General features: G+C 42.2%; 1 protein-coding gene across 1 annotated transcript in view; it reads right to left on the reverse strand.

The window, feature by feature from the left end:
• The window catches only part of gria1a (glutamate receptor, ionotropic, AMPA 1a), a gene marked incomplete in the record, with an annotated part of 156,820 nt that overhangs the window by 36,175 nt on the left and 97,477 nt on the right, over nt 1-23,168 (reverse strand). Inside the window, 1 exon segment of the mRNA XM_070546355.1 lies at nt 217-415. Within this exon segment, the coding sequence (XP_070402456.1) occupies nt 217-415 (199 nt within the window).

Here is a 23,168-nt window from a genome sequence, read left to right on the forward strand (position 1 = left end):
CATCCCACTCTTAGTTTCATGATCAACTTTTTTTTTCCAGTCTCTACTTAATTGTGAACACGCTACCTGCTAGCATTAGCGTTAGCCAACCTGATCATTGATTCAAGCTTCATCCCAAACTTTGGACCATTTCTGCCTTTGCTAGTTTTTGTATTTAATTTCTTCATTTTCAAAGTGTTTAACTGTCAAACAGGGTCATGAAATCTGCTTCCTCACTCTGAAGAACTCCTTGGTGGCGCCGGCGTCTAGAGTTCCGTAGGCGATCTCTGTCTGCTTAGCCAGATCCTCTGCACTCTCTATAGGTGACACCATCCTCTCCACCGTAAGGAAGGCAGCCAAGTTGGCCGTATAGGATGAGATGATGATGAGCGTGAAGAACCACCAGACTCCACCAACAATCCGACCCGACAGAGACCTGAAAACAGAACAATAGTAGTTACGGGATGTCAAATAGACAAGATTTGTTTTGACAACTCATTTAAACAAAGGGGATTGTTTTGTGTAGATGTAGGAACGGAAGCATTAAATACAATCAGTCTTTTTCCTTCACGGTCAAGTTTACCAACAATCAGTAGGGTCAATCTAAAGCCCATGTGGTGCTCACTTCATCCAAGTGACCTACATTGCATCACACCCTTTCTGCACTCACACACTTCATTCCACCAGGCTTGGGGAGCTTAGCGCCAGTCTGCTGAGGGAAGATAACCAGCTCAACAAAGGGCCCACTCAGCCTCCTGCCCGCCAAATTAATCTCACTTTAAGAAAGTTGCCAATATGTTTAAAGGAGCCATGCACATTAATTGTTGGGGATTAATAAGCAGAAGGGAACACTTAACCACTACTCTAATTACACTTTCAAATAAAGTAATAAAATTTTTAAAAACGATGAGTCAAATCCCCTGTCTGTCCTCTCCGAGCATCTCTCCACAAGAAGAAAAGAAAGCCAGCTTGGAGAGCAACAGCAGGAATCGTGTTGCGTTACAGGCTGGTTCCCTCCAACAAACGCCGGGGCAGAGAGTGACGGTGCTGATGCAAAAAAAGGGGCTTTCGTGATGCACCTTTGTACTGTCAAGCCAAATGGGGTGTGAACACAAAGGCGAGATTAAGTCCAGAGCGACAAAACGGAAAAAGCTAAAACATAATCATTTAAGATTCCTTCCAGACGACGGCTGGATGGTGAATGAGCAGAAGCAGAGAGAAAACAGAGTTGTTGGGGAGGCGCTGAAAGCCCTGAAGAGTCGTTTTCTGGGTGTGCGTACGGCTGAAATGGGCAACAGCAAGATTAAGCTTCAACTCTGTAAAGCATTTCCACCTAGTTCTCTAGCAAGTCCTTCACTTAACACAGTTAAAGATTAAATCAATCAGAATGATGCACTCAGTCCTTTTGTCATGCAACAACTTGGTCTTCAAAAGATTCCAAAAGGCAGAAAATTTTGGTGGTGCAGATGCAAACATGGCTTTTTTGGTCGTTTTCTCCCACAGCCGGAAAGGAATAAAGCTTCTATCTGTGTGTGAGCGTGCATGTGTATATAGAGAACTTCATCAAAACATCTAATTAACCAACGTGGAATCTGGATTACACATTCAGAGATTAACTAAAACCGTTAAAATTTACAGATGTTAACATGTGGTGCTATGCTAGCCAAGAGGACACCCGACTGAAGCTGTTTGTTTAAAACAATCCCAGAAACCTCGTCAACTCTCAGTTAGGAGAAAACTAATGCATAGAAATGAGAAAGGTCTTTATTGGCTGTATGTCTGTGAAGGTTCTCAGTCATCCAGGTCATTGTAGTCTAATGAGCTTTGAAAGAAAAGCGTCTGGACTTCTTTGAGTTGCTTGAAGACGTTTCACCTCTCATCCAAGAGGCTTCTTCAGTTCTAAGGTCAAATGGTGGAGAGTCCTAGATTTAAACCCAGTGGGAGTTTCTCCCCGAAGAGGGAACAAAAGACCCCCTGAGCCAAGGTGTGAGGGTGGGTGTGGGTCCTATTCAGCCAGAGTTTCGGGTGAGCTCATTGTGAAACCTGGCCCCACCCTATCATGTGAATTCCTGAGGTCAGATGGCCCAGGATATGCGTGGGCGTTGAGGCATCTGGGAAGGGATCTCAAAACTGGATTATAGATGGCAGACAGTTGGTGTCGTAAACCACCGCCTCTGTTCAAAGATGGTTGCTCACAGTGGACATAAATGGCTTCCTTTACTCCTCTTTCAAACCATCTGTCCTCTCTGTCCAAAATGTGAACGCTGGCATCCTCGAAAGAGTGACCTTTGTCCTTTAGATGCAAATGAACTGCTGAGTCCTGTCCCGTGGAGGTGGCTCTTCTATGTTGTGCTCTGATTGTCCACGAACCACACAAAATACACACATCTTGTGATTTTCAGGATTTGACCAAAAATACTTTAAATTCATGAGATAAAAACTTATGAGGTCAAACCTCAGTCATGCAAGACTCCAGCTGGCACTCAGTCAAGGAATCAAAGCGTAACGATGGGTAGTTAACATCTTACTTATGAACCATAAAATGTGAGATTCCATAGAAATATGAAATATCAATCTGATGGATCTTTGAATATTTTAACCAGAAGATCAGAACTTTTTATTGCAGGGATTAAGCGACACTTCGTATTAACTCCAAGGAAAGAGAGAGCCAGGTTTATAACAGTTAAGAAATTTATTTCTACACAATTTAAACAAGACTAACTTTAACACTCTGTGTACTGATGGACTAAGGTGGAGTGAGACGTGAGATGATGGTGGTGTGTGTGGGATGTTATTATCAGAACCAGCGGATCCGGAGAAGCCGTTAGTTCTGAGTGGGAGTGAATGTTTCACTCTAAACTTTAGTAGGAGATTTATAACACACATGAAACACCGTCGGTCGGTCTACGTAACCCAGGGGAAGCCTCCGTTTAGATTCAGAATGTCGAGGTCCTCTTGGACCCTCCTTGGTACCGAAGCCGGTAGAAAAGCAGCGGTGCCGACCAAACTAGTCTTGGAATGCTTCCAGGTCACGACAGGTTATCACTGGCGTCTCCGAGACCCTGAAGGGGTCGTGAGGTTCAGCTTTTATTATGAAGGAACCTTTGTGGTCAGGTGTAACTTGCAACAGATTTTATCCAGCTTGTCGAGGTTCTTTATGGCTGAAGAGGAAGTCCGGTCCAAGACTTCTCTAGAACGCTTGAATTAATGAAAAGGTGCGTGGAATAGTTTTTATAATTGTCATATTTTGGTTTCCTGGCGAATCAGAATTTGACATGCAAAAGAGGGTTAATACAAACACCACAGATAACCACGCCCAGCCAGAAACGAAGGTTCTGATTGGATCAGACAAAAGGAAATGTGTCGTGTGACTTTTAGCATTACTGTGTCATCAGTGTCTAGTGCAAATATCCAGGATTATAATAACTTGTAAAATACTACTGATCACAGGATTATAATATCAAGTAATAACATTGTCATTTCACAGAATAATTAAACATTGGGCTCAAATTTTTATTGGTAATACCAAACGTTGTTGATTATGTGTTTATAAAAATAGTTCTTCGTCTTCGCTGTAACAAAGGTGAAGCAGTTCAGATGAGCAGAGTGCATGAAAGACCTTGGCCACTATTATGTAGATTATCCTGTCAGAGACTTTATGTCCCTGCTCAAGCACACACACACACACACACACACACACACACACACACACACACACACACACACACACACACACACACACACACACACACACACACACACACACACACACACACACACACACAAAATATTGGTTTCACTGATTGAACATTGAGCTGAGTTTGAACAGTTATAAGTAAAAGTTAAGTACAGGAAACAAATGAAAGGAAGTCACTAAAATAAAAGCAAGAACACTGTAGAACTAATGACATCTCTTTGAGAACAAAGCTCTTGAGGTAAGAAGCAGTTTGTTTGTAGGCAACACAATGAAAGCCAAACAATAAAACATGATGACAGGTCTGTCAGGATGTTGATGCTTCAGAAGAATCCGCCAAAGGGATGATGGGATTAGAAGACAAGGCACTAAAAATATGAAATAAAAATAACTGGGAGGTTAAAGCCATGCTTCAGATACTTTAAGGACGATTCGTACAGAAATGTTACAAAACATCTTGTTATAGCGCTTTATTAAACAGCTACTTGTTAGACACAGTGGATTCAGCTACAAAGTGGATTACTGTTCTCCTAAAACAACACACATCTAAAAAATATCTGTTTGTGCAAAGATATTTTAAGAATTTTCATGTGATTTTTCATAGAATCCATCTGTTGGACACGCCGGTGGCACTAGTGTTGTGCAGCCTCGCACTCCAGGGCAGCTGTGGCTACACTGTAGCTCATCAGTATCAGCGTGTGAATGTGTTTGTGGTGGAACCCTTGAAGGCGCTATACAAACACAAGCCATTTACCATTAAGTAAAGTGGAACCTAGCAGCAGATCCTTAGCTATGAGGCAATAACATCAGAATCCTATCAGAATTTTGCCAGAATACTAGTTTAAAGCACACTTAATAACAATAGAATGTTTTATTGAACAATGTTCTCATGAAATGTTACAAAATGTTGACATTAGAAGTGTGTTCACGATGGCCACTTGGGAACTGTGACCATCTGTTAGCTTGATAATTGGGTCAGAACTGAACTAGAAACTCAACTCAAATAAATTCTGAGATGGATTAAAACACAACATTTTCTTAGCATTATGGTCTGTATTTAATATAGCACCTTCTAGAGTCCTGGAACCCCCCAAGTAGCTTTACAATCAGTCATTCACCCATTCACACACACACACACATTCCCACCCTGGTGGTGATGAGCTACATTGCAGCCACAGCTGCCCTGGGGCGCACTGACAAAGGGGAGTCTGCCGTACACAGGCACCACCGGTCCCTCCGACCACCACCAGCAGCAAGATGGGTTAAGTGTCTTGCCCAAGGACACAATGACAGCGACAGACAGAGCGGGGCCCAAACCTGCAACCTTCCGATTTTGGGGCGAGCTCTTAACTCCTGTGCCACTGTCATCCCAATAGAACAACAGAAAATGTGTTTTGGAGAATAAAAATACTCATTCTGGACGTAATTCCCTGAAAAAAAAGGTAAATATTACTAACAATGTACAAAGCTATCAAACTTACCTTACCAACAAAAAAAAAATCCAGCAATATTTCAAAAAAGAATAACTACTGTATTTTTTTAAAAGATATTAAATAAACTAAAAAACAAAAAGTATTCACAAAAAAAAGGTCACACACTAATGTTTCATTGGAGAACCCTTAGCTTTGTTTATGTCACACAGTCACTGTGGCATTGTTTCCATTAGACAATGCCTTCTGCAGTGTCACCAGATTTATTTCCATCCAGTGTTGCATTCATGTTATCTAGCATTGATGATGGTAGTCTGACCGCTGCACAAAGCCTCCTCGAGCTCATCCCAAAGATTCTCAATGGGGTTAAGGTCTGGACTCTGTGGTGGCCAATCCATGCGTGAAATGGTCCCTGAACCACTTTTTCACTATTTGAGCCCGGTCAACCCTGGCATTGTCTTCTTGGAATATGCCCGTGCCATCAAGGAGGATGGAGTAACCTGGTCATTCTGTGTATTTAGGTAGTCAGCTGACCTCATTCTTGGAGCACATCCTGTTGCTGAACCTCGACCTGACCAACTGCAGCAAGCCCAGATCATAGCACTGCCACCACAGGCTTGTACAGTAGGCACTCGGCATGATGGGTGCATCACTTAATCTGCCTCTCTCCTTACCCTGATGCACCATCGCTCTGGAACACGGTCCATCTGGACTCATCAGACCAGTTTTTAATAAAGCATTGGAAAGTTCTTTACCTAGTTTTAGTCGTTTCTAAAATCTCCTCAGACGTTTTCTCTGCTTGATGCATGCCAATGATCGGACCCTTCTCAAACAGGCTCACATCTTTTCCATGACCACCAGATGTGTCTTTCCACATGGTTGTTTAAGAAATGAGAAGCAAACCATTGCACCAGTTGGGGTTAAATAACTTGTTTCCAGCTGGAATATGCAGTAATTATCCAATAGGAAGCTCGTACCTACGTATATGCTTAGTTAAATCCAGGTGGCGACTTTTTTACTGACCGGATAGTGTAGAAAAATAAAAAAGAAATGACTATATTCAGTAAACTGCTTGAGAAAGGGTAAAGATAAAACGTCTAAATGGTCATTTTTCCTCCACTTAACCTGATTTGTTTAGAATCCAAATCCCATCGTGTATAGAAACAAACTTTAGCTGCATCTTATTTTTGAAGGTGTAAGATACGTGCAGTAATTGTTCATTTTGAACATTTGCACTGAGCTATTATAAAACTCATTACCTGTAAATTAGAGCTGAAACTACAGGCCAGTCTCTAGACACAAGCTTCCTGTTGTTCTATCAAATCAGGCAGTGAGAAAACCCCTGAAATATAACAGGAAACGAGAACGAGGGTTTACTGACGTCTGGGAGAAACAGTGACAGAAGTGAGGAGGTTTGGGAGGTTGTCGAGGAGATGAAAAGTGAACTGGACAGTAGCACCAGAAGCAAACTAAATCCTCAGCTTTGACTGCTGCTGGCCTCCAGAGATGGCAGCAAACAGCTGTCTAATCCTTCCCTTCACTTCTCCTGCCTGCCTCCACCCGCCGCTCCTTTCCTCTATTCCCACACCCTGCCCATCTCTTCATACACTCTGGGTCTGACGGGGCTGTTTTGGGTTTGGACAACAACAGCCTACACCTTGGCACCAACCCCATCCGAGTATGGATGCAGTCACGCACACAAATGCACACATAGGTGCTCCCTTCCAGAGAACAGTGCGAGTGCAGAACAACAGGGTCAGCATTTACCGTGCAGCTGGGATTTGGGTTTGCTGAATCTCCTGCAACAGTCCTCACCATTTGAGCAGAGCGCCTGGCAAACACAGACCTGTTTGTGTCAGATTGTTTCCTTTGAGCTTCCTCCACCTCCTCCTCCTCACACATTAGCACACGGCAGCCAACCTCAATGTCTCCGTAAGATGTCGTTAACTAAGCTGCCTCTTTACAGTATGGGAAATCTTCCAAGCAGTACTGTAATTTTATAGTATTGTTGAGGCAATGATTAATCAATTATTCACTCTGACTCCTTTATTGCATTGCTTAGAAATGAGACCTTAATTGGAGCAGAGGAGCACAAAGTCGATGAGAGATCTACAGTAGTTTACGTTTTGTTTTATCATTAATACTTGTTCAAATGATCAAAGTTCGTGTTCCGTAGCTTAGGAACTGGGGTCAAACACTGAATAGTGAGTTTAATAATGAAATGGCTGCAAATGAATTCCTTCAAAATGCATTCAGCTGATTTCAGTTGTAGATTTAGTCGTATCGCCCGTATTTACAAGAGCATTTTGCATGATTATTTTCATGCAATGGAAAAGAAGCAGGAGGCGAAAGGTGACCAGATTTAAAAAATCATAGAATCAACACTAAACAAACTCCTTCAAAGGCCCAAAAGACTCCATTTGGTTTGGCTTCAATAAGAAAATGCTGTAAACACGGGGAGATTAATTCTGCAGTGGGGTGGGGGTGGTGTTATAATAAATTAATAACTTACATCAGCTCATATCATGCAGCCCCTTTAACTTATAATACTCGAGTCAGACTGTGCTACTTGCAGTCTTGTGTTCATCTTCACCAATAGAGCTCCGGGAGTTGACATCACTTCTCCCGGCATGCAACAGTTCAAATCGAAACGGCGCCATATTGGCAGGTAGAAGCCGGCAGCTGGACTATTTGTTATTGTCAGAAAACTCAATCGGTCAGGAAATATGGTAGATTCCTGTTGTGCCCCAGGATGCAGAAAAGACGTGGACGAGATAAGGGATTAGCCATCTACAGGATTCCCCAAGATCCGGAACGCCGCAAACGGTGGATCATTGTAATAAAACGCGCTAGTGACCGGGCTAAAATGAAGCTGTGGGATCCCGAAAGTAAAGGATTTCGCTTATGCAGCGACCACTTCATATCAGGTACTTAAACCAACGTTTCCTCAACTGTGTATGGTATTTATTTTAAATGCTTTTATTACGATTCTTAGTGGGCTTCCTAAACTTATTTTGGCGTGGCTTTTTCTGTCTTATTACTCACAGCAACAAGTAAACATCACGTAAAACGTTGCCTCGTGGGTTCTGCGTGCTGCCGTTTACGTGTTTTATGATAACAGCAATTAACCGGCTAAGCTGTATTTAATTCTTAAGCAATGGTTGATCAATTGTTAGATCACACATAAAAATCACTTTGGATTGCTATTATCTGTCTCACCGAGACAGATCTCAGACAGATCCTGAGACGCTCCTGCCTGACATATTTATTTTATTCACGGAAAAAAAATCAAACTAGTGATTTCTCTTGGCGTTCAGTTTATACATTCAAACAGCACAGCACTCTATTTAAACTACTTACATGTAAATCTATGTTATTTGTCCATCCATCCATTTTCATCCGCTTATCCGGAGTCGGGTTACGGGGGCAGTAGCGTCGAGAGGCCCAGACTTCCCTCTCCCCAGCCGCCTGAGCCAGCTCCTCCGGGGGAATCCCAAGGGGTTCCCCGGCCAGGTCCGGTAAGAAGTCCGCTCCGACAGCTTCTGGCGTTTTTAAAAAGTATCCCAGGGACACGGTAAGGGTCGGAGATGTTTAGTCTGTTTAATTTCTGACTATATAAAATTATTTCTTTGGTTTTAAAGTGTGAAGTAAACTCAGACGAAGTAAAATCCAAGCCGATCCCGTTCACATTCATGGTTAAGATCCGTGTTTGTTTAGCTTCTTTTACCTGCCAATATGGTGTCTACTAACTGAGAGCCACGTGGGGTCCGGAGCTCTATAGAATTCAATAGACTTTATTGATCCCACAGTGGGGGAAATTCAGCACCAATTCAAAGAAAAATAATTTACAATATAACAATAGTATAAAAGAGTGATTATAATAATATTTACACATAGGCAATACGCTATTATTGTCACCTTTGACCACTAAAAACCATGAATAAAAATGAAAGACTTGGGTTCTAGAACTGTGCAGCACACTGTAAGGGACACAGACATACTATGTAAATCCGATATTGCATAAGTATTGCACACATACCGAGTATTGCATGCATGCAATACAATACAGTTGCAAAAAATGCTATTTAGCTCTAAATTTGATCAAAAACATAAATATTTTTCACATATTTGATTACCAATTAACACTTGCAACATGGCATTGTTTTACAATGATGAATCACCTAATTCTGAGCAACACTAGCTTTACAAACTAGAGAACACATCAATTATTCATCTCTGATTACCACAAGGCAAGGAATCAGCCAAACAACAATAAACTTTCCCATGAGTCTTTGTTTCACTTTTGAAACAGCTCAGCTCATCAGAATGTTGATTTTTTTTTCCAGCTATGGCTAGCTGTAATGCTAATGCTAGCTTATACATGAACACAACAGGGAGATGTAATTCCAAATATTATATTCCATCAACACCCAGTCTCTCCCTGTAGCTGGCGGGGAGTTTAATCTCCACAGTTATGATGAATTTTTTTTTTTCTTATCTAGTGTGCACTTTAAACAATGCCTAGAACCAATACGTGAATTTTGGTCTGCAAGAGGAACAGGATTCCTGCCCAGTCCTCCTGACGAATCTGAAAAAGTTCTTGGATTTTATCTTCAGGCGCTCTCAAAAACTGAGCTAGTATGTGACCGTGATTTTACAGACTATACCCACCGCCTGGACCGGAGTGGGTTTTTAGACGGACTCCTTCTACTAACTGGCGCCATTTAAATTATTAAAACCACTTAATGGAGAGGCAAGTGTGAGGAGTACAACCAAAGTGCTTACTGCTAGCTGAATATTTATATTGTTTGTTGGGTGAGAATCAGGGACGGACTGGGATAATAATTAAGGCTGGAAATCTGTCACCATCTCAGCCACCTCTTCTACATTCAAGTGTTGTTTGTGTGTCTGTGTTTGTTAAGCTGTTTTTACAGGACCATCGCGTTTGCAAAACGGGATTTGCCGTGGCTCCCTGGGAAGAATTATAGTAGCAAAGCTGAAGCTAGAATAAAATGCCATCAGGCACCTCTCAGACCAAGACGGGATAAAGGGAAGTCGCTGGGCGGCCTTCCCCCACATGTGATGTACAGGGTCGCACATTCAGCGCCCGACGGAAGACACGTCAGACTGATGAAATTTCTTTTTCAGGACCTTTAGCTTTGATGTGACCAGCTTTTTGTCCCGCTTGGCGCCCCGCTCAGCCAGTGTTTTCACCACTCTGTGGAACAGCTGGCTGTCTCTCACTGTCCCCGTAAAAAGGCGACTAATCTGTTCGTCCGCTCGCACGGCCAAAAGCTCCATGCTCTCCGCGTCCGTCCAGTTTGACATGTTGTAGGTGGTTGAAAGATACCAGTGAGAGGCCATGTTTGTCTGTGTTTACGTATATCCCTTCCGGCCGGCACTCGGCGCGCAGTACATGTCACTAACGCAGCCACCCTCTTTTGCAGGGGGGGCACAGTCGCTCCAAAGGGATTAGCAAGGCTGCGGCAATATTACTACGAGGCTAAGCACATCAGAATCAAGTTTTATCACCTTTCCCCTTTGCTCCTTGCTGCATTTACGAGACCCACAAATGCGGATGAGTGGATAAAAATGGTTGGATGGATGGATGGAAGAAAGAAAGAAACAGAAGAAAAAGAAAGCAGTAGAAAGAGAAAGAAGAAAAAAGAAAAAGAAAGAAAGAAAAAAGGAAAGAAAAAGAAAGCCAGAATGAAAGAATGAAAATTAAGAAAATCAAAAGAGAAAGAAGAAAAAAGGGAAAGAGAAAGAATGATTGAAAAAAGAAAGAGATGAAAAAAGGAGAACATAGAAAGAAAAAGAAGAAAAAGAAAGAGATGGAGAGAAAATAGAAAATAGAATTAAAAAAGAAAGAAAATAGAAAATAAAGAAAAATGAGAAAAAAGAAAGGAAAAAAGAAAGAGATAGATAGATAGAAAAAGAAGAAAAAACAAACACAAAGAGAGAAAAAGAAGAAAATAGAAAGAGGTAGAAAGAAAGAAAGAAAGAAAGAAAGAAAGAAAATAATATTTTGTATATCACCTCTCAAGATAAAAATCACAAGAACCACAGCAAGTCCACCATTCTGGCTCAGAACTCAATTGTCGCCATAATCCTGGTCTGTTGTGCTGAAACAACCATGTGTCTGATCCACATAGCTATGATTAGGTCATTGATGTGAAAACAAAGCTTTATGACAGTTTTAAGTAAAACTCTTTGACTCATAGTATAAATCCCTTAAATCATTTCACCCCCAGCAGGTCCCTGAGGTCCAGTGACCATAGCCTGCTGGTCATGCAGCGTACCCGGCTAAAGACAAAAGGGACAAATCATTTGCTGCTGTGCCCACCTGACTCCTGAAGTCTCTCTCCCTGGGTCTGAGATCCGTGGGCCCAGAGGTTCTCTTCATTAGCAGCCTAAAACTCCTCGTTTCAGGCTAGCTTTTGTGTAAACTCCTGCTGATCCTTTCCTGCTTCTGTTCTGTCATTTCTCTGTGCTTCTGTGTCTCCCAGGTTTGTGATTGTGAAGCATCGAGTGACCTCTATCTTCAAAGGTGCCATAAAAACACACTTTTACCTATAAACTTAAATCTCTGGCTCTTAAACTACAACGTTTTGGACCAACTTTCTAGTGTTCCTAGGACTGCCATTTATGCAGCTGCCCTGCTCTGTGTGGCTAATTGTAAAACCAAATAATCATATTCAACTCTTTTTTTTTCATTCATGGTTTGACTTCATTTGGCTTTTTAATACTGTTTGATCCTCATGAGAAGTGGAACGCCACGTGGAGCAACAAGTATGAAACAACCTCAGATCTTGAACTTAACCCTCTGCTCAACGATCTCCGCCCACAACTAACCGGTAATCTGTAGCTCTAAACTCTCATTAGAATTCCCTAAAGAGAGGCTGGTCTCCTCTTTCCGATATGGTAATTAACAGTGACTAATGACTTGTGAGTGTTAAAAAAAGAATGAGCCAGTAATGGCCACATTACAATGGATTAGGGAATGCAAAGGTTTAGATGAGGAAGAAAACGGTCTCCAATTATTGGGCGATTGTGAGACGAATCAGGGATGGAGAAGGAGATTTCTGGGACCATCCATCCATTATCAGCCGCTTATCCGGGGGTGGGTCGCGGGGGCAGTAGCCTAAGCAGGGATTGCCAGACTTCCCTCCCTCCAGCCACTTGGGCCAGCTCCTCCAGAGGAATCATAAGGCGTTCCCTAGCCAGCCGTGAGACATGGGGTGTTTCTCAATGCCAAGGTGTCTTGTGTTGCGAGGCAATGTCTTGCGAGGCCGGGTGCCTTGCTTACACGGACACTGTCCTTCCTTGGTCAAAGAAAATGTTTAAATGAAACAGACTTGCATCATATGACCGCGGCTTCCACGGCTGTAATGTCACGTCACGTGACATGACACGGGAGATAACATTATATTTTATACGTATTAGTTTCAATGTAAATATTAGAGGTGGGAAAAATGATCGATTCTAAGATGCATCGCGATTCAGCCGTACACAATTCCGCATCGATGCAGCAACGTGACATAATGAGATTCTCTCCCTATGTCTATGTCGGGGGTCGGCAACCGCGGCTCTGGAGCCGCATGCGGCTCTTCCATTCATCTGATGCGGCTCTCTATGCTTATAAAATAATGAATGGATATTTAAATAAAATGCTTTATATTTTACTGCATTAATTTTACATCTGTATGCCAATTCTAAATGTAAAGATTGTCTGCGTAAAACTGAACAGTTCCAACCCGGTCTTACTGTGAGACCGGGTTGACGGGTCACGCTTGTGCGTAATCATATCGTCGCATTCTGAGCTGACGAGGACGTGAGATTCTGGGATTCTCCTCAGCTCCTGGATGTGTCGCCACATTGGAGACAGGAACAAGCACTATTCAGCCAAAGTTTCATAATCAGGGAACATTTTCTAAGTGACAAGTCTCGCTTCAGTCGGAGGAATCTTCCTGCATGCGCTCTGGTTGTGCGACGTGCTCCAAGCCCCTCTCCACATCTTCAGCTCGCTGTGCGCCGTACATACGCGTTGACAGCGAGCTGCGCTGAGCTCAGTGTCAAGCTCAGATGGGAATCATTTCTTAAGTGATTTAGCTACATCTGCGCAAAACGAATAAAGTGTCAGTTCGTCTGCATGCGTCGGGGTAATTCTTTCTATTCTTTCTCCGTCAAAATAAACGGTCAAATGCGGGAACTGTCCGGTCAACACAAGCCCTGCTTTTAACTGTTCTGTTTTCTTGTGAAAATTGTTGCAAAGAGATATAATTAAACTTGATTAACACCAGAGCCAGGCGCACTGCGCCGTTATCTCGTCACTGTAAATGAGGGAAAAACAAAATGATCGGATCCTTTTCTGAGCTTCCCCACCTACAAAGTTTAATTACAACAATCAAACGTGACAGAGCCTGGATTTGTATTCTGAACAGTCTAAACATGGTTTAAAAAGAAACGTATGACAAAAGTGGCACCTGCTCAGTAAAACCACCAACAGGGTGAAAAATATCAAAATATTGTCGGCAGAGACGGGCTACAGCTTCTGGATCCACTTTATATAAATCGTTTTATTGATTATTGTCTTATGAAAGATAACTTTGACGTACACGAGCGACCGGTACTGGCTGCTGCTGTGAGCCAACACATTAGCACTCTGCTGTCTGAGGGTAGGCCCCGCCCACAACGCCGCGGCTGCTGCAGTGTTTTCTTTACTGTGGGAAACGGGTAATAATGGCTCTTGGATGGGAACAGGTTGCCGACCCCTGGTCTATGTCTATGCGAGGACAACAAAATTTTGAGGTTTTATAATTACTTCTGGGGGCAGAGTTGCAATGACATGTGCACTGCGTTGCCCTAGCGCCAATTTAAAACAGAAAAGGCGGACAGGGACACAGGGCCAACATTACCAGTAATCAAAGATGTACCCGTTACATTTAAATCGGATGTCTGGGCTAATTTCGGTTTTGGGATCCTGGATGTGAAAGAATCACTTAACACAGTATTTGTTTACTATTTTTAAGTTCAGTAATATTCTATCTTAAAGCTGCTCTACCGAAAACATTATTTCTTATATTATTTAAGTAATTATAGGCAGCACACTTGAAAAATTATTGCTCACTATAGTGAATAGATGAATGTTCTGTTTTTCAGGGATTTCTAAATCAAAAAGAAATTGAAAACTATTCTACTGCTTTTATTAAGTAATGAAAATTTTTGTGTGAAGAACCGTGATGCATGTCAGACTCAAATCGAATAGTTAGGCAGATAATCGGAATCGGATCGAATCGTGAGGCAGGTAGAGATGCACACCACTAATAAATATAAAATGAGACTTTCACTTTTTAAATTGTGCATATGTTTATTAAATTAAAAATATAAGCGAGTTGCTACCCGCTACCCATCAAAGCTGCAACTACTAAGCAACTAACCAACCACAGATAACTTCTTTGGATCTAAAAAACACTAAATTAGCTGACTTACTTTTAAATTTGAAAATTGTCCCTGAAGTAGCTGCCGGCTTCTGATCCGCCACCTTCTTGAAAATACTGCGGTGTATTGTGGGTAATTTTTGACCCAGGCTAGGCTACAGGACACCTCTCGTGTGTCCTTGCTCAGCTAGCTAAGCGGCTAACAAACGGAGAACACACGCCGCGGTAGAACATGAACATTGGAACATGTCTTTGCGGCTCCCGATAACGTATCTCCTAGGCAACCGGGGCGGGGCCAAGACATCAAGGCAAGGTTCTTTGGCATTGAGAAACACCCCTAGTCTCTCCAATGAATGATATTCTTTGGTGTAATGGGGTATGGTTGGAGAGTCAATAGTGAATGCTTCGTTACACCTGAATAACAACACAGTAAACATGCCCAGTGATCTATTCTGCACACTACTTGTAAATTTGGATTGGTGATTCCTAAATTATTGCATTGTTTCTCCAGATTGCTAAATTCTACCAAACGCTGACAAAAATCACTAACAGAGGACAGTTCTCGTCCTCTACAGAAGACACTAGAAGTTCTACAGCTTGAGAGGACACACAAATTGGACCTGCACAACAAATGGCCTTTCGGAGTCTGTTGAGCTTCAGGAGACATTTGTGCAAACACGCCTGCCTTTAGTTTTCTTTGTGTTTGCACGTTCACACAATGATGCTCTTGTCCCCCCCACATATAATCACAGTAAACAGAAAGTCCATTCTTTTTAAGGAGAAATTCACCCCAAATACACTCTTTATATTTATTTTGATTTTAAACTATATAAATGAGGCCGTTTCTCAATACTCAAGGACACGTTCTTGTGTACTAGTTAAGTATGCTCTTGGCAAGGTCACCAAAAAGTCCATTCTACCGAGGACGGGGAGGACGAGGACAGCATTTGGAACAGAACTGTACTCCGTTGCGTCATGGCAACAAGAGCTGCTTGTTTCTAGCTATGGTTAAACGACCTGATATAAAAATAAAAGTTTAGTTTGTTCCTTACATAACAAAATAACAATGAAAACATTGTATTTTATTTGGTCCACTTTTGATCAGAGCTGATAAATTACCAGCGTTTTTTGCTGTTAAATCAATCAATCAATCAATCAATCAATCAATCAATCAATCAATCAATCAATCAACCAATCAATCAATCAATCAATCAATCAATCAATCAATACTTTATTAATCCCAGAGGGAAATTAGAGTTTCAGTACATACATCCTGTTTCCCCCAGCGAGAGCACCCATCTACGGCGCTCAACTGCTGTACAGTCACAGGAGGGAGGGAGATCTTGGGAGAAGCAAAGAGTACATTGACTCCTACAGATTGATGACCTCGCCAGGCTGAAGTCCCCCAATCTGAAGGCGGGGGTGGGGGGTGGGTCGGGTTTTCACAGCATCTGTCTGCATTCCTTCGTGGGGGTTTTAGTTGCTTGCAGCTCAAGGCTACCAGGGCATCAGATTCAGATAACAAGACTTTGGGTCAGGCTGAGATAATTTTTCTCTCTGCCTTCAGTCTTTAAACTGATCATTTCCAGTCCTTCAGTGAAGCCAATTTTGGGTTTTAAACTTGTCCATACCGTCCGGTGACTCTCTCTGAGATGACATCCATTTTGCACACTAATACCAGTATCGCATCTAGAACATTTGTCCAGCTTACGATTTACCTCGAGTAACATCCCAGTCTGTGAAGTCTCCACACGGATGGTGCTTTCCGTGGGTGCGGGTTGCCCTCCAGTCGCTCCCGTCTTCCTAAATTTCCAGAAAACCAAACATCCTCCCACTACAATCAGGAGAAATCCAGTGATCATCAGACCGAATATCCACACATCTTCAATATCCTCAGTGGACAGCTGGCTTGTGGAGCTCTTGGGAGACCGATGTTTTCCACCCGTTTCTCCTCTCCCCGCAGCTTGGCATATGTCTTCCAATCCTTCCAGGAATCTAGCATATATCCCACCGGGTGTGTCCCCTGTGGACATGTGGGAGCTACCTGCTCCGTTCTCATTGTTGAAAAAATCTTATCGCACTGAATGACCAATTTATCAAATCCATGGTTAAAAATAGGGGTTTTCAGAAGAAATGCAGAGAAGCGCTTTGTGGGCAGACCAAGCCCCCACAATGCGGCTCAAAAATTGGTCCCAACCCGGAAGTACCAATAATTGCAGTTCCACCCTCATCCACTAGGGGCTGGTGTCAGAAGCGAGCAAATCCTCATTGACTCCCATGTTAAAAATACCAATTTCACAGAAGAAATAAACATGTTTACAGCCTGGTACCAAAACATATTTTTTGTTTAAATGATCTAGTTTACACTCATGACAACTCTGAGGGGGTGAATTTTTTTCTCACTCTTCTGTTTAAGTGTATTAAAAGCCTAAAATTCTGTATAATTAATGAGCATCGGACCCACGTGACCACAGAGCTAGCTCCGGGGAAAGGCCTCAGTAGAGCCTCGGTCTGGCCTGGAAACTGCTCTGGGATTTTGAGTCTCTGTGTTTGTGTATTCTTGTTTGGATATTATTTGTGCAATTGTTGGACAAAATGACTTGCTGTAGCATTAATTGCACTAATAGAGCGTCCTAGAGCGTCCAAGGAGTCTCCACTTCATTTTTTCCGGTAAGTAAAATTATATTTATGTATTTTAGGTCACTGCCGAGCTGAGCTTAGATTTTAACATGTACTATTTAACCATGAAATTTAAATGTAATAGGGTACAACCCAGTGCATTTAACATAATGCTGCACTTTAGAAAATGGGTTGAAATATAACATGTTGGTGGAGCTGGGTTCCGACTATCGGCTTGTGGAGCTCTCGGGAGACCGATGTTTTCCACCCGGTTCTCCCCTCCCCGCAGATCGGCACATCTCTGTCCGATCGCGGCTCCTGTCTGCTGCGCGGACTGCCGGCTTGTGGAGCTCTGGGATGGAAACCTTTCCACCCGGTTCTACCCAGCAGCAGCTCCGCGCATCTCAGATCGCAGCGGCGCTTGTCTGCTGTGCGGCTGCCGGCTTGTGAAGATCTCGGAGACCTCTGTGTTCCACCCAGTTTTACCCAGCAGTCAGCCCGGCGTATCTCTGACTCAGAAGCTCTGGTGTTGTGCACAGTTAACTAAGTAGCTAGGTTGCTACCTCCGTTAGCTTAGCTCCCACCTCTGCGTTAGCTTTGGGTTAGCTTCAGGTTAGCTTGTAGCTAGTTCGACCGGGTGTCGTCAGTTGATCCCAGCCTTACAGCGCCACCCTCAGCTCCTCCTCTCTTCCCTTTTGTGGAATTGTCTGGGCTTGACGGAACCTGTGACACGGTCAAAATGGCGGTGGTGGCCACCTCCCATTTTAGCACAAAAACGTGTTATTGGAGCCTATGGAAACCCATTGTCCATATACATGTCGATGGGGCAGACAGGACAAAGAGCCTTGGGAAAAAAAAATAAGGGAACGAAGCGTCTGTACTCCTCGAGTGCCTTGAAGAAAAAGTGAATAAAACTAATTATTTTCATCAATAGATAGTGGGTTAGCTAATTAGCATTTTGAGGGATTGTGAAAAGTAAAACCCAAATACACACAGCAAATTTTACAGGTTACAATAACAGACAACTTCATAGTTCTTTATTAGTATATCTGATACAAAACTCTAGTTATTAGCTCTTTCCTCTGACGTTCGGAGTATAACGGTTGCGATGCAATGCATTGTGGGAAACTGCTGTCCCAAGTCAGCAAAAGGATGCATTGATTCATCCTCGATACAATGGGCGGAGCAAGAACGCATCAGGGAACTTTGAGCGAACTTGCCACGATGTAGACTTAGGATTGGAACAGTCCCTGGACCATCGCTGATGACGTTTCACATGGACATGAGAACACAAGTACAGACAAGTCTTCTTCTTCTTCTTCTTCTTCTTCTTCTTCTTCTTCTTCTTCTTCTTCTTCTTCTTCTTCTTCTTCTTCTTCTTCTTCTTCTTCTTCACCAGCCTAAAACTGTCAGTGTTGCGCCCTCTTCAGGTAACAACTCTGCACTACTTTTGAAATTAAATCTGCCATCCCTATTGTCTAAGAGGTACCCTATAAGTGAGCTGGTACATTATGATGTCACAATGCCGTTGTGAGTCTGTGTGTGTGTGTATTTGTTAGCGGCTCCGACCTCTCGGTCTGCCAGGCAACGCCTCCTTGTTTAGCACATTTTTCAAACAGGAAATGGGAGTGGAGTTTTACTCGGGTTGGGGGTGACTTGCTCTTGAACTTCTGGTTTTTACCTTTCAGGACAAACTAAAATGGCCTCATCTTTACCAGGCTATGACCTCAAGTGTACAAAAACACACAACTTGTCCACCATGTTGTTCACATTAACTAACTAACACAGAGCTTTCCCGTTTTGTTTTATTTAATCCCGATGTGGAACTTTTGAGATGTTTTTTTACACTTGAGGTAAGATTTGAATATCTTGATCCTTAAAGCTCAGTTTCCCCTTTCCTGTATCTGCACATAAAGAAGTGCTACTAGGGGATGAGGACGCAGCCTTTGTTCATTTCCAAGGTGAAACAAACATGCAAGCTTTAAATGTGGAGCAAACATGTTTTAATAAAGCATCTCCTTTCCCCTAAAGGGCAGTATTACCATACCATTGAGTTGAGAAGGGAATATTATGATAATGTTACCACCCAGAAGCAAATGCACTACAAGCTGGTAATTACACACTTTATAATACACTTTTAGAGGAAAAAAGGAAAAATGATTCTGATTACTTTTTGGTTGTTTGTGGCACGGTCCCCTCATCAAAAAGCAACTAAGTTAAGAAGATGTCCTTCAGTTCATCGGATTTTGTTGCATGAATACAAATTGACTTTGCTTTAACACATACGGCTGCAGAGGACTCAGTGGAGTACTGGTCACATGTGACCTGAGACAAGTCAGTGCTGGCAAGTTGAAAGAGCGAGCGCTCGCTACGCACCCACACACGTACGCAAAGCTTCTTAGTCACTCTGGCAGGAAAACAGGAGCTCAAGTGCAAAAATACATCACAACAAGTACTCTGCAAATCTGAACCATTGGCATGCTTCAGGTATAAACCCGTCTGTGAAAAACACACCATTACAGACACTTGATGTGATGCTGCGTGGCTGCAAAAAAAGAAATAAATGACTCAGTTTCTCTTTACGGTTGCCATGGTTTCACACTTAGCACTCCAAACAGAGCAGCTGAGCTGAGATAGACTTTAGTCATCCCTCTCCTCTTCTCCCTCGTTCTACCCTTTTCTCTCTGTATAAGAGCAGGAGAGGACTGCTGGTAAAGGCAACATTCGTCAGACCTAAACTGCTAAATTAACTGATATTAGTGGTAGATTTGTAGATTAATCTTGAGTTTTTACACACTTTTGCATCAGTGTGAAGGCTAAGAAGGTCCACTCGCTGCATCTGGAAACATCCTGTTTGCTCCTGATTGGAAGAAAGATATGTTTTTGTGTGTACAAAGCACGACACCCCACTGAGATCCCCTGAGAGTGTGTGTGTTTATACATTTCTCCCTGGTTTCTGCAAGCGTGTGCACAGATGTGTGATCAAAAGTTGCCTTTATGCGATCCCCAGATAAATAAAACATAAGTTACGATGCGAACTAAACCGAACGGTCTCTTTATGAATAAATCATCCTTTCCTCGTCTCCATGGATGGCTCACTAACTCTGCAGTTATGTAACACAGTGGCGTGTAATTCAGTCTGCTGGTTCGGACAATAGTAGCAACAGTGGGGCAACATGATAGCTCACAGATCCCTGTTAAAGCTCAATAATTTATATGATCAAAAACTTATTTCTGGAACTTTTTCTTAGAAGTCAAGCCGCTGCTTAGATGTGCTTCAATAGATGTTTTAGTTATAGTGTTCACAGGAAAGCGGCTCCAGATGATTGGCTGATCTGAATAGTAAGATACAAATATGGTCAGACAAAGTCAGTGTCATCAATCAAATGTTAAAATCCTAAAATAGCTTAATGAACAAACACACTGAGAACAAATCATTTGACTTCTTGGATCAGCTTGTGCCAAATGAAATGTCATGACGTCATGTCTCCTTTCACAGGTGTCCACAAAACAAAAATAGTGGTCGTGCTAAAGTTGAAATGGTGAGAAAACAGTAAAAAAAATAGTTTTTCTCTAAAACATTGTGCCATATGTTTTATTTAATGAAGTTTAATTTGTCTTCTTTTCATTTGACATGCCAATAATGCCCCTTTATAGATGCCCCTTTGACAACCTATCATGGTTTTACATCAGTCAATGAAATGAAACTACACACAGAAACACAATTAACATCTGCACATGATGTTGTGTTGAGGGACCTGAGATGTGTTGTCAGATTTGACAAAAACAGATGAAAACTGGGATTGCATGTTCAGTTAACTTTAGACTCCATCTGAACTGTTTCTAAAGAATCGGCAGTAAAACTGAACTAAACTTTCTGAGTTTTGAAGTCAGCAGGCAGAACATTCCCTCCATATGGTCACCAAATCCACAGAAGGAAGCACTTTCCAAGGATGCTGAACTTAGCTGGGAAATCTCCATTGTCAGCAAAAACAAAACACTAACAAATAGTAAGAAGCAATTTGCCTCTTTACTCATTAGTTTTGGGATTTTCTACTTTAGATTATCACCACATGATTATATGTGTAAAAAAAAGAGCAGAGAAAATACTGTTCTGAAAAATCACAGCTTGCACCAGCTTTCTGCTTCAAAACCAGCCTGCAATTTTGGAGTTATCTTATTCATATAGAAATTATATGAACATTTTTATTTTAAAAACTTTGGATTGGTTCTGGATTCCCAACTTGAAATTGACAGTCACATAAAGAAAATTTCCAAGACGATAAAAAGCAACTTAAACTGCTTTAAGTTAATCAGACAGTACATCCCAAAAGATGCTGCCCTTCTATACATGCATGCTATGATATTCTCTCATGTATCATTCTGCATAACTGAAAATTATGGACTAGAAGCTGATCCGTTACCACCATTACCAGATTCTAAAAAGCATGGGTTGCTAAGCTTCAAAAGCTTTTGCAGGCTAAGCTTTCTAAAGCTAATTTAACCCTCTCAGGCTCAAAATGAATTTTGATAAAAGGACGAACAACTACGTCCTTCAGGGGTACCTCTGAGTTAAAAAATGCTCATGAAATACGTATGTGGAGTAACCAGGTAGGTAGGTTTTAACGTTGCAAATCTGCAACGCCTGCCTCCAGAGGGTTAAATGTAACAACAACCTAGCACCTGAATTACTAAGTACATTTGTAAAGAGACAAAACAGCAACAGAGTCACCAGAGAAGCTATAAATAACAACTGCCAGATTCCCCATTATAGAACATCATTTGGTCAGACATCATTTTCATACTGAGGTGCTAAAAACTGGAACTCGTTACCAACTGAGCTGAAGAACTGCATTAACCAAATTCACCTCAAAGATGAAGTCGTGGCTGAGAAAAAAACAAACAAAATTGTACCCATCTGTAGTTATTAGTCAATGAGTTATTATTTTAATGACTTCTGACTTGATCAAATCTATAATGACTTACGACTTGAAGCGACTTGCATCTGTTGACTTGATGATGACTTGAGCAGCTCTCCCAGCACATGCTCTGCTTATGAAGTGAATGATGCCACCGAGTCACTCTGCTCCACACTCTGCTCTTGTCTTAACAACTTGTGCCCTTTAGCCACTAGACCTGCTAGATCCTCTCAGTTGCACCCTTGGCTAAATGATACCCTCCGGTCTCTACGCACCAATCTTAGAGCTGCGGAACGGAAATGGCGCAAAACAAAAGATCCTGTTGATCAACTGAAATTTCATGAATTACTGTCCTCATTTTCTGCCAGCATCACTGATGCAAAGAAAGCTTTCTACACTGACAAAATTCTCAGCTCTGCTGACTCTCAGAAACTATTTTCAACATTCAAAACTCTGCTCAACCCTCCATCTCCACCTCCTACCAACAATCTATCAGCTGACACCTTTACCTCATTCTTCACTGACAAAGTGGCAGCTATAACCAAACAGTTTACTCAACTGGCCACTCCTGAACATTCACTACCACAAACTCTTTCTAGCCCAACCATCACAAGCCCTACTGCTTCATTTTCCTCTTTTTCCCCTCTCACTGAGAACTGTGTGTCCAAGCTTCTCACGTGCAGCCACCCTACTACATGCCCATTCGACCCCATTCCGACTAAGCTGCTCCAAGCTATTGCTCCTACAGTAGCCACAGCAGTCACACATGTGATCAACGCTTCACTGACATCCGGTACATTTCCCACCTCTCTCAAGCATGCTCAGGTTAAACCACTGCTAAAAAAAAATCTCTTCCTCCAAATCATGTGGAGAACTACCGACCTATCTCTCTCCTCCCTTTTCTGTCCAAAATCATTGAAAGGGTGGCTTTCAAGCAGATCACAGAATACCTCTCACAAAACTGTCTGCTTGACCCTTACCAATCTGGGATCAAAATGGGCCACTCCACTGAAACTGCTCTGTTAGCAGCGACGGAATCCTTAAAAGAAGCTAGAGCGACTGCCAAATCCTCAGTGCTTATCCTGCT

This window comes from Nothobranchius furzeri, chromosome 2 (assembly GCF_043380555.1).
Source record: "Nothobranchius furzeri strain GRZ-AD chromosome 2, NfurGRZ-RIMD1, whole genome shotgun sequence".
NCBI classification, from domain to species: Eukaryota; Metazoa; Chordata; class Actinopteri; order Cyprinodontiformes; family Nothobranchiidae; genus Nothobranchius; species Nothobranchius furzeri.